Source organism: Protopterus annectens, chromosome 1.part1 (genome assembly GCF_019279795.1).
Source record: "Protopterus annectens isolate FY-2018-M chromosome 1.part1, PAN1.0, whole genome shotgun sequence".
Lineage (NCBI taxonomy): Eukaryota > Metazoa > Chordata > Ceratodontiformes > Protopteridae > Protopterus > Protopterus annectens.
This window is the reverse complement of record NC_056726.1, coordinates 760,165,456-760,177,562: the sequence shown is the minus strand read 5'-3', so window position 1 is coordinate 760,177,562 and position 12,107 is coordinate 760,165,456. Positions and strand designations below refer to the sequence as shown.

Sequence of the window (12,107 nt, the reverse complement as noted above, 5' to 3'; positions counted from 1 at the left end):
TTGAGATCCCAAGAAAGAGGAAATTGCCTTTAAGGGGGTCTCAAGTGCTTACTTCTTCCATAAACTGTTTGACCGCAAAAAGAGATGAAACAGGGGGATCCATGAGCAGACAAGAAAAGATGGTCACAAGATGCACCTTGACAGATGTGCAAGATAAGCTATCATCGAGTAACTCTCACAAATACTTAAAAATCAGAGAGGTAGACACCATACTATGCCCTCTGTTATCAGATGGCCACTACCTAGAAAAACTCTTCCAGTATTAAACATAAGATTTTGTAGTTGCAGATTTTGTTTTTTGTTTTTTTTTTGCCCTCTTGAATACTTACTGCACATCCTCATAGAACAAGTGCCTAAAAAGTATCAAGACAGAGTCATCAAGGCTGTCAGTTGCAATTGCTCTAAGATGGGGTGCATCCACTGCCCTGACACTGTGTAAGCAGATCAAGAGTGTGAGGAAGCTTGTGCTAATTTCCCTTGGCCAAAACCTTCTCTGGGCCAAAATGGGGTCACCACAATGATCTTTGGTAATTCTATGAGTCTTCAGAAGTACCTTGTGTTTCAGTGAAGAGTGGAAATGCATAAAGGAACATTTCCATCCAAGCAAGGGGATGAAAATGCATCTGTCCTCCAAACATAGCTGCAAGAATACCTTGAACAGAATTTTTTCAACTGTCTGTTTTTAAAGGAGGCAAACAGATCTTTGAGGTGTTCCCCACATTGGGATCAAATCCTGGAAGACCTCTGTCCCGAGTTTCCACTTGTAAGAGTCTATTCAGGATCTATTTAGTTTGTCTGCCACTATGTTTTTCTCTGCTAGGATGTGTGAGGTCTGAAGTGCCAGAGAATGCTGGAAGGCTAACTCCCAGGACATCACTGTCAACTAGCAAAGGGGGTATGACATTGTACCCCCTTGTTTACTCAGGTAGAACATAACTCTGGTATTGTCTGTGACCAATAAAAGGGGACCTGGAGACCATAAATGGCATAGATCGTTTAACGCCTGAATCACTGCTAACATTTCTTTGAGGTTTATGTACTTTGTGGCATCTGAAGGACTCCATTAGCCTTGCACTTGAACTCCCCTGGATACTGCTCCAATGCAAAATCTAACAAGTCCATCTGGACTAATGGAACTGGGGTCTGGAAGGAGAAGGGTAGGACAGGATTGAGAGCCATTTGCTCCCTCCACCACTGTAACACTTGTTTCACAAATTCCAACACTGGTACCTGGAACTCTAAGGGATGCAGGTGCTGTATTCAGCATTTTTTAAGAACCACTGAACCTTTCTCATGTGTAATCAGGCCGGTGATATCATGAGGATAACTGATGCCATGAGGCATAGAATTTTGAGAAACTCTCTTACAGAGGCAGCTTCATGTTTCCTGGAGAGAGAAATCCCTGAAAATATTCTAAAATGTCAGGACTTTGTTTTCTGGTAGAATCTGAAAAGATTACTGTGTGATAACTTAAGGTTGGGTGATGGATTGGATGTAAATAAAATGGAGATGTTAGGTACGTACCAATGCAGACGTTGTGGTATGTGTAGGCATATTAGTAGAGATCAGGTGTTCATTCACCCTTCGTTTAATTATACTTTTATCCCTAGGTTCCATGCTACCTGTGACACAGAAAGTCTTATATACCTTGCTACCTGTGATATGTGTTCTGCCTTTTATGTAGGTCTAACCAAGAGACAACTAAAGAAAAGGGTATACAATGATATATATGATATCAGACAGAAAAAAGAACAAAATGCCCGAGCTAAACACATCATTGCATTTAATGATCACACTTTTAACTTTAGAGTTTTACAAATTGTGACTCATAGTGAGAGAGGGGGGGATCACATGAATGCTCTAGAGAGAGTAGAACTAGAGTGGATCTTTAAATTGAGAGCTCATATACCCCCCGGTATTACCCAATATGTCTCACTTAAACCTATATTGAGATCTAGAAGGTAGGATTTTTGCACCTTGATAAGGTTCTATGGATTCCGCAACAAACCATATATCCAAAAAGCACAATAAAGTTCCAGTAAGCAGTCACGATCCAAAATTCGATATCCTTTTATTCAAACACATAAAAGAACTACTGGTTTAGCGCTTTCATCTACGCAATCGTCAGAACACTAATTTCACATTACATTGACCTATATATACAGAAATAACCGCCAAAATCATACAATTAACTAATTAAATATACTTATTGGCTTAAAGCCACAGATATTTCTAAAAATACATTCTTAAATTCCTAAAGAACTAATCCCTTATTGCAGTTAGTTATATCAAATATAACATTGACATATGTTGCATTATGTGTTATAAAAATACTAAAAACAACTTCATACATTCATAAACATTAACTATTGCACATATTTTTTAAAAATTGATATATAAACATAATATACTAGCATATATTGACACACTTAACTAAAAACCACATTCCAAAATAGGATCCTATTCCTTAAAACCACAAGTATAATTTATTAATGCTTAATATTTAATATTTCCTCAATGGGAACAGTTGTATAATAAACAATATAGATATGCTGAAAATAACTGTAAAAGAATTTTTGATAGAAAGTGCAAGAAATTTGTTCGGGACACAAACCAGTATGCTAATTCTAAGGCTTATAGGTGGAATACAAGAATTGATAGTGAACAGAATAAACAAACAAAATCTTATATAGGTAGGCAAGATACATATGAAGAAAGCGGGTATTCCAATGATTTTTTAGAGGAGGATTTCGAAAACAGGGGGAATTACAGAAGGGGTATGAACCAAAGGAATTACAGGGAGAACAACTATTGGAAAAGGTAGGGGGTAATGAAAAAGAATATGGTGATGATGCACATGAGATAATAAGACATGGTGTAATTAATACATGGAAAGATTTTAAAATATATAATTATACACCTGTCACGATTAATGAGGAACACTTTTCAGTGTTTTCTAAGGGTATGAAATATATACCGCAAGGTAAATTTGACTTTGTTGATGCGTTAGTGGAACTTAAGCTATATACTAGGAAGCTAAATTTGGGTTTATTTTTTCAGGACAAAACAAGTATATGTGCTGCTCCTACTGTCCTAAAGAAAAAAAGTAAATTTATTCCCCCTATGCATAATACTATAGCAACATTTGAGAAAGTTATAAGTAAACAGATATATCAGCTTAAGAATAGAAGTTATAAGGTAGGAAATTCTTTTAATTGGAATAACAAGCTTGATAAGATACTTGAAGAATTGCAAGCTGCTAATATTAAGATTTTGGTACCTGATAAAGGGGGAGGAGTGGTGCTAATTGAAACATCTAGATATAATGAAAAAATATTTGATATTTTGAATAATACTGAGCAGTATGAAAGGTCTTCACTGAATCAAGTAAATATTGCACACAGGCGTATAGACCTGTATTTAGAGGAATATCTCTTGGATGAAAGAATAGATCAGGAATTGTATGATTTTTTAAAGGTACAATATCCCTTACTTGCCACTATTAACGGCATACCCAAAGTACACAGACATTATTGATCCCCCATTCAGACCAATAATTGCTGGAACCTATAGCAAAACAATTCCGTATGGGAAGGTTATTGATCAGTGGTTAAAGAATATATACAAGAACATAAAACATATTATTAAGGATTCTTGGGAATTCCTCGGGAAATTTACACATGACTTATGGAATTCACACTTACTTTTTGCTACAGTAGATATTAAAGACCTATTCCCATGTATACCTAAGGAGGATGGAATAAATAGGTTCATGAAGGGTGTTAATGCCTATAGTGAGTTGGGAGAAGATAGGAAAGAACTAATACATGAGTTTATTAGTATTGTATTGGACAACAATTTCATATACTTTGATGGGGAATATTACAAGCAGAACAATGGAGTGGCAATGGGGGCAGCTTGTGCCCCCATTTTTGCCAATCTTGTATTGTTAGATTGGGAGAGTGAATTTGTGTTCAGTTCACCCTGGCATAAGTATATGATACTATATGTCCGTTATTTGGATGATATTTTCATCTTGTGGAAAGGAAAAAAGGAAGAATTCATCCATTTTGTTGACTATATTAACAATACTACAACATAACTTAGGTTTACATATAACCTCGATTATATGGGCATTAACTTTTTGGATTCTTATGTATTTTCTGATGGCACTCAATTTCAGTCCAGAATATTCAGAAAAGAAACTTTTTGCAATAGTTACCTTGACTATAATAGTAACCATCCGTATTCTCAGAAGAGAAGTATTATTAAAGGACAATCTATTAGAGTGGCTAGGATGACCACGGTTAAGGAGGACTTCCTGAAGGAGATGGCCCTTTTGAGGAAGTTATTTAGGGATAGAGGATATCCTGAAGACTTAGTGCAGGATGTCACTTTGTTTATTACTAAAGAGTGGGGAAAAAAATATACACCGGTTTTGGGTGTAGGACCATCGCCGAAACAGTTAAATGTGGAAGCTAGCAACTCTAGTACTATACAAGGTGGTCAGAATTTTCAAAGGGCATGTATTGTAAAGTTTGGCAAACCGGCAAAGGAAATTAAACAGATTATTGACAATAACTGGAATATAATTACCAGTGATGATAGTATTAATGATAAATTGGGACTGAGGCCATCTTATGTATACAAAACTGATTATAACCTTAAGAGAATACTTGAAACAAGGTCCAATACAACTAACAAACAAATACACTCAGGCAAGGGTGGAACCACTAAATGTGGACACTGTAATCAGTGTTATAGTATTATAGACAAGGAGAGTGTAATACTTGATAATATTTTAAAAAGTAAGATTAATTTTAGCAAAGGCAATTGTCAATCACAGCATCTGATATACTTAGCAATATGTTCTTCCTGTCATTATTTTTATGTGGGTAAAATGGACAGGAGATTAAAAGATAGAATATATGACCATTTGTATTGCATCCGTAAACAAGATACCAACAATGCCTTGTACAGGCATTTAAAAAGTAGTTCAGGATGTGTTGTTTTTTTGTTTGGTATTTTGGAAGTGGTGAAACAGAACCCTGGGGGGGGGTGATGTTAAGGCACTTGTCTCAGAGAAGGAAATTAAATGGCAAATTAGGTTAAATGCAGCAACACCCCCAGGATTAAATGATTGCATACCCACTAAACCCCTTTTAAGAAATTAATTTTTTAAGAAATCAATGTTTACTACATATTTTTAAGCAAATATCATAAGCATCATACATTAAAACATATGTAGAATATATAAAAAATATGTCATGAATTTAAGCATTAATAAATTATACTTGTGGTTTTAAGGAATAGGATCCTATTTTGGAATGTGGTTTTTAGTTAAGTGTGTCAATATATGCTAGTATATTATGTTTATATATCAATTTTTAAAAAATATGTGCAATAGTTAATGTTTATGAATGTATGAAGTTGTTTTTAGTATTTTTATAACACATAATGTAACATATGTCAATGTTATATTTGATATAACTAACTGCAATAAGGGATTAGTTCTTTAGGAATTTAAGAATGTATTTTTAGAAATATCTGTGGCTTTAAGCCAATAAGTATATTTAATTAGTTAATTGTATGATTTTGGCGGTTATTTCTGTATATATAGGTCAATGTAATGTGAAATTAGTGTTCTGATGAAGTCTACGATTGCATAGATGAAAGCGCTAAACCAGTAGTTCTTTTATGTGTTTGAATAAAAGGATATCGAATTTTGGATCGTGACTGCTTACTGGAACTTTATTGTGCTTTTTGGATATAAGGTTCTATGGATATAATTAGATGTTTCTATATTATGCATTTTTATATGATGAATATTTTTTATATTATATATGTTATATTATGTACTTTTATATTATGTATTTTTTATATTATGTATTCTCTATACCATGTGTTTGTTCTTTATATTATGCACTTTGCTACATATGAAGTTTTTCTATGTTTCTATATAGGAAAATATATGTATGTTTTGGTTGTTATATACAGGCATGCACTATGTTTGAATGTAATGCTTCATTAGGACAGTGTTTTATCTTGATATATATGTGGTCCTAAGTTATTTTTATTTTTATTTTCATTTCTATTTTTATTTCTATTTTTATATATGTATATTAAGAAGGAAACAGTGGTGCTTTATACACAGGATAGATTGTGTTTTGCCTTGTGTGTTATCGTAACTGAAATGAGTTCAGGGTATTGCAACTCTTTATGTAAAAAGCAATGGTCAATTGCTGGCATACACTTTAATATACGTTTTGTAGATTGATTGAACAATTGGCTAATTAATTAACCACTTTAGCTTGTATTTAAACTGAGTTGATCTTTTTGAATGTAGATCTGAGGAAGCGTACATCACGGTACGCGAAAGCGCTTATCCTGTCTCTTGCATTTGGAATAAATATTTTTGTTTTGGAAGATTGATCAGTGGTTTTTGTGACTAACAATTTGACTTTTCGTGGTGAGTCTACCAGTGTTTTTCCACCATTTCTGGTTGAAAAGCGATTTTTTATTCTGTGCCTATCACTCACCCCGGAAAGATAATTTGTTGTGAGAGTGTGAGACATGACTTTTGCACATTCAATTTGATGTTGGGAGCAACTGAAATGTGATAAGCATCTTTCAGATCTAAACTCACCATGAAACAGTGGTCCAGAAGAAGGGGTAGGACTGTCTGCAGGGCTAGCATTCCAAATTTGGGTACTTTCAGAAAGGTGTTTAGGTAAGACAAATCTAACATTGGTCTCCATGATAGCTCCTTTTTGGATACTAAAAGGATTCTGGAGTAAAATCCTTTCCTTTTTGTAGTACAGGAACTGGTTCTATAATTCCTACTTGAAACTTATGAAGGAGCAGACAGAACAGATGTGTCTAGTCTGGCAGGTGCACGGGGATTCCCCTGAAAGGGGGAGGATTTTTTTGTCCAATGCCAAGAGTATCCTCTCTGAATTATTCTTAGCACCCATTTGTCTGAGATTATTTGTTGCTAGGCTGCTAGGTTGAGTGAAGTCTCAGCATAGTAATTCTTTAGCAGGGAATTATCGTTTTTAGGAAAATAAACCTTTTTATTTGGTTTGGAAGCATTAACCTCCTGCCATTTCCTCTTGGTATCCTGACTTTTATTACACTGGGATTTTTCTTTTATTCTGCTCTTTAAAGTTGGACTCCTTGTTAGGGGAGAATCTGGAAATATGAAACTTTCTAGATATCCCATGCATCAATTCGCCTCTGTCATCCCACTCTTTGAGAATATGTGTGGCAGCAGGACCAAATACAAATTCAGAACTTAAAGGAGTATTCAAAATCTCATTTTTTAAATCCTCAGAAAAATTCTGGTTATGTAACCAAGCATACCTTCTCAATATAACAGAAGCAGCTGCATTTCTAGAAATGGCCACACCTTTCAAGACACTCCTCAAGGCATGTTTTGAAACCTGAGTCACATTAGAAACAATCACATTCATATAACACTTCTGTTCAGCAGTCAAAGATGCAAAGTCATCTAAACTGTAAGCACATTGTAAAATGAACTTCCACATAAAGCCCTGATAATTTAAAATTCTAAACACTAAATGACTAGACTGAGAAAACTTTCTTTTAATGCGATTCTAACCACTTGTAGGGTACAAGGTTAGAGAAAGCCAAGGCACTCTTGCTAGAGTTGGTAGCTGGAGAAACCACAGCTGACTCAGCTGAAAAAGGATCAAAGAAAGTTGCAAAAATCAGAGTGGTTCCTTATAGTCTTTTTAGGAACTGGTTAACTAGCCAAAGGCAATATATAAGTAGTTTTATAAACATCTTCTAAGGCCAGTAACAGGTGAGGAACAGTCAAAACATTCTGAATTTCATCCTCAATAAGATCACAAACTCTGCCAGTCTCTGTTGTAGCCCCAGATTGCTTCCAATGAAATACATCTCTAAACCTATCTAGCATCTGTAGAAAGGGAAATACATGCTTGGGTTTTTGAACCTTATCTTCTGAAGAATCAGAGTGGATGCTCTCAGAGTGTTCACTACTGTTTGCATCAGAGTCACCATCAAAATCTGCTGCCATAGACTGAGCTCTAGAGAAGGTAGTCCCCCCATAGTCATTTTGAATAGCAACATAATCTCCAAGATCAGCTGACTGTAAAACACTCTTAGCTAAGGAAACTACATCAGTCCAATACATGGTATTAACTTGACTGCCTTCAGTGTAGTGATGTTTCTGTTTCTTTTCACTGTGAACTACAGCACTGGACAAAATATCTGGGGACAAAATATTATATCTGACAAGTGGTCTCTACCCATGTCCTCTCCTGCACCTAAAGGATTTGGTCCTCCTGTACCTGAATCAGGTACTGGAACAGACATGGTGGGAAGTGTCTGACCACTGTATCATATTGGGCTGTGGGCTCACACCAGAGAGTGACTGGGAAAAAGGTAAGTGGTCTGCAGGCCAGCTTAAGGCAACAACAGATTCGCAAACCATAGGCCATGGTATGTCTTTGTTGAGTTTCTTCTTTTTAGGTGCAGCTGGATTTAACTGCGAGGGATGTTTCAGGATCCATCAAGTCAGTGGAAAAACACTAGTCAGAATAATACACTGTCAGTATTAAGGGCTGATTAAGTACAGCAATAATAAAAGATATGAACTATGCCCTCTCCACAGCAAATATGGCTAAACTGTATAAAACATGTCAGAAACAGTTTAAAATGTGCTACGTTTTGTTCTACAACCTGCACAGTATAATAAACAGCACACCCAGTTACAGTGTCAAGTATAATTCACTTGTCCAAGCAGTGGCAAAAAATCAAATATATACCATAAAAATCAAACATTTAAAACAGCACAAATAAGTATTTAAAGATGTCCATGTCAAAAATGAAAAAAAAAATCTCCACAGAAAATGCAGATAAGGTCATTTGAGCTAAAATCACAATCTAACAATAAAAACACCTACAGCAGGGTTAAATCAGCAGTAAATATCATATAAATGAGGAAAAAACAGAGTTATGCTGTATTTTCATGTCAGAACTTCAAGATGAAGCAGAAAAAACAACAGAAACAACAGGTGACATTAAATTGTGGTTCTACATGCAAAAGACAGCCCCAAGTGTTTAACTGACAACACAGAAAAAGAAGTTATGTCTTACCATAACGTTTCATCTGTATTGTTGATCCTCGACAAGACATGACATCTGTGCAGATGCAACTTGGGCTATGCCTCATACCTTCATCAATCATTACTAATTGGATTTGGCCTCCAGGGGAAGAGCATCTTTCGGTTCTATGGTGCTCAGGAATGTCCTTCCATGAGAGCCTTCCAAGAATAGAGGTAGCTGGGGACACTGTCCCATGCATAAGGAATGAACGAGGATTAACAATATCAGATAAAGAAGTTATGTCTTACCATAACGTTCCATCTGTATTGTTGATCCTCGTTCAGTCATTACGACCCTCCCTCTTTCCCCCTCCTGTGATTTCTATTGGATCTCACCATCCAGTTCTCTTAGGTTATTTGACCAGAGGTAGCCTCTACCTTCATTAACTTGCAAACTCAATCTAAGGTAGCAGGGAGAGGGGGATTGTGGGTAAGAGTTTAGCTCGAGAGTTAGAAGCTGACGCGAGCTTGGAAAATGGCCGGCTCTGTTCCAAGCTCCGAACCGATACCCATGCGTAAGGAATGAACAAGGATTAACAATATCAGATCTTTAGTTCCCAGTACAAGTCAAAAAAACACTTTAGAAAAGCCCCATACATAACTACTTAAAAGCAGTAATAAGTACACAAATACATTAGCAAGTTAGAATTCCCAAAGGAATTAACAGCAGTAGAAAATAGTAAGTATATTAAAATAAAAAAGTTAGCACACACATTTTTTTAAAATAAAACAGAAAAAATTGAAAACTATATAATAACAAACAGGAAGGGAAGTTTCCAAAGGGATCTTATCAGAGTCTAGAAGCTGTAATCTGCAGGCTTCTTAAAAGATTCAACTGTATGATTCTTACACAGGAAATAAAAGATGTTAACAACCAGCTTCCTGTGACAGGGGTTAGGCTTCTCCTGATAGGAGGGGCTTAGACAATTCTCTGTCACAAGGAGTCAGAAGAGGGAATACGGAGATCTGCAAAGCTGCCAGTGTGTTTTTTTTTTGCAGGCAAAGAACCTTAAGATCACTGAGGCAGTGTGACAATGTACATTAAATCTGAGTAGGTTAATGGACAACTCCATCCAGAAACTAAATATACTCATCACACAATCAGAAACAAAAAATGCATTTTTAATTATACTGTGATGTTCTATGCAGTAACAATGCTTCTAAATTACTAAGCAATAAGCAGCATTTTGTAATTTCTTATCTCCATAAATGAGGTCAACCATACCCATGTGATTTTATTGTACAACCAGAGCATCATCTTCCCACACTGCAGTTTGTGCCGCCATTGGGTGACACATTAGAATCACTGCTGTTTTATCTTCATTGACATAGACTGGCAGTATTCTGAATATTTGCCTTTTTGAGAGTCTGTGGAGAATGTCAGTGTAACTTTTGGCCAGGCTTCCTTTGCATTTTAGTAGCAATAAGCTACTAAACTGACCATCAGTTTTGGATGTTTGGCTTGAAAGAACTTTTTCTACAAGACTTGTTTTTTTGTAAACATTAGAATAGCAGATGTAATAAATCGTCCATTGCTCAGTGCATTGGGCAATCATTTGAGAGTGAAAATTCACACTTGAAAACTTAGCAGCATTTCCACATATTCTGTTGACTCCACTTGAATTTAAAGTCAGCCCTTTAATGTTACAAATTAAAAATGTCAGATAAAACTTCCAATGCTTTCTCCCTACTCCATGATTTCAAGACTGACCCTATGAAGCAGCAAGCTGATGTGCTAGATCTCAGAAAAAAATAATATGAAAATTCCCAGACAGCCAAGATAGAGCACACAGACTGCAAGCTCAAATAAAAGCACAAAAAACATAGAAGCAGATACATAAATACTGTTTTTATACATCAGTCATGTATGTATCTGAACTAAAGGGAATAAAAAATGCTTTTGATGAGAAAAAAATTGATTTTGGTGGTGACACACATTAAGTTTTTCTCTCTCATTTTGTTGCTGAAACCTTACTAAGCTCAAAGCCAGCAAACTGAATCACTCAGTAAAGATGATCAAATCATCTTTATAAAGGTGAACACTAGTACCCAAAATACCATGTCAAAAATAATTGAGCATTCACATTTCAATAATTTAATTATGCATTTGAAAAATATGTTAAACAATAAACTTTAACAGTAGCCAAATATAATTAATTGCTAATGTCTACATTTTAAGTTTACAAAGCAGTACCTGCAGTACATATTGAGTTAAATCAACTGCCTCTTTATTTTCATGAATAATGAGTGATTTCTTGTCTTCTACTGTTACAACATCTTCCTCCCCATGCCGTTGTTCACGAAGACGCAAGGGACGCTTCCTCACACATACACGTATTTTATCTGATTCAGTATATGAATTCTTCTCAGAGATTTGTCTAAACAGCAAAAATAAATGAAAGACCTACATGTAAAGCAAATTACTTTGACAAGCACAAATGCAAATAAAAAAAAAAACACATCATATTGCTGGGGAATAAAAAAGAAAGCAGCAACATTAGGCCTCAGAATATCAAAAAGTCTAAAATATTTACACAACAAACTTCCAGAATCCACTTGACAGACTTGGCCAAAGCAGCATTTAAGTGAGGTACTTACCATAAATTAAAATCAAGTTAACACTAAATACTAACTAGAGCGGATCTTCTGAATGAGAGGCTTTGCCACAGGTAGGCCATTATGGGCTTTCTTGCTCTCCTGATCATTTCCTTATGTTCAATTCTTCTTTGTGGTTCTAAGCACCTGAGAGAGGTTACATTATTCTTTATCATGAACTACAAAGTTATGTTTGTGGCTCTTTCATTTCCTAGGGAGACTCTTTGGAACCCTGATCCATCCAGATTGTTGAGCTAAACAAAATGGCTAGAGCTACAAGGAAAGTACAATTGTGTAAGTAAACTTACAATAATAGCAGGCATTTGAATTATCACTGCTGTAGCAGCTTAAACTGTACAG

The 12,107-nt window shown here is 35.6% G+C and overlaps 1 protein-coding gene across 1 annotated transcript in view; it reads right to left on the bottom strand.

Annotated features, from left to right (window-relative positions):
* Positions 1-12,107, bottom strand: part of KIF24 (kinesin family member 24) — a 2,255,161-nt gene that overhangs the window by 1,934,547 nt on the left and 308,507 nt on the right. The window contains exon 3 of the mRNA XM_044087249.1: positions 11,347-11,530. Within this exon, the coding sequence (XP_043943184.1) occupies positions 11,347-11,530 (184 nt within the window). The remainder of the gene's footprint in view (positions 1-11,346; positions 11,531-12,107) is intronic.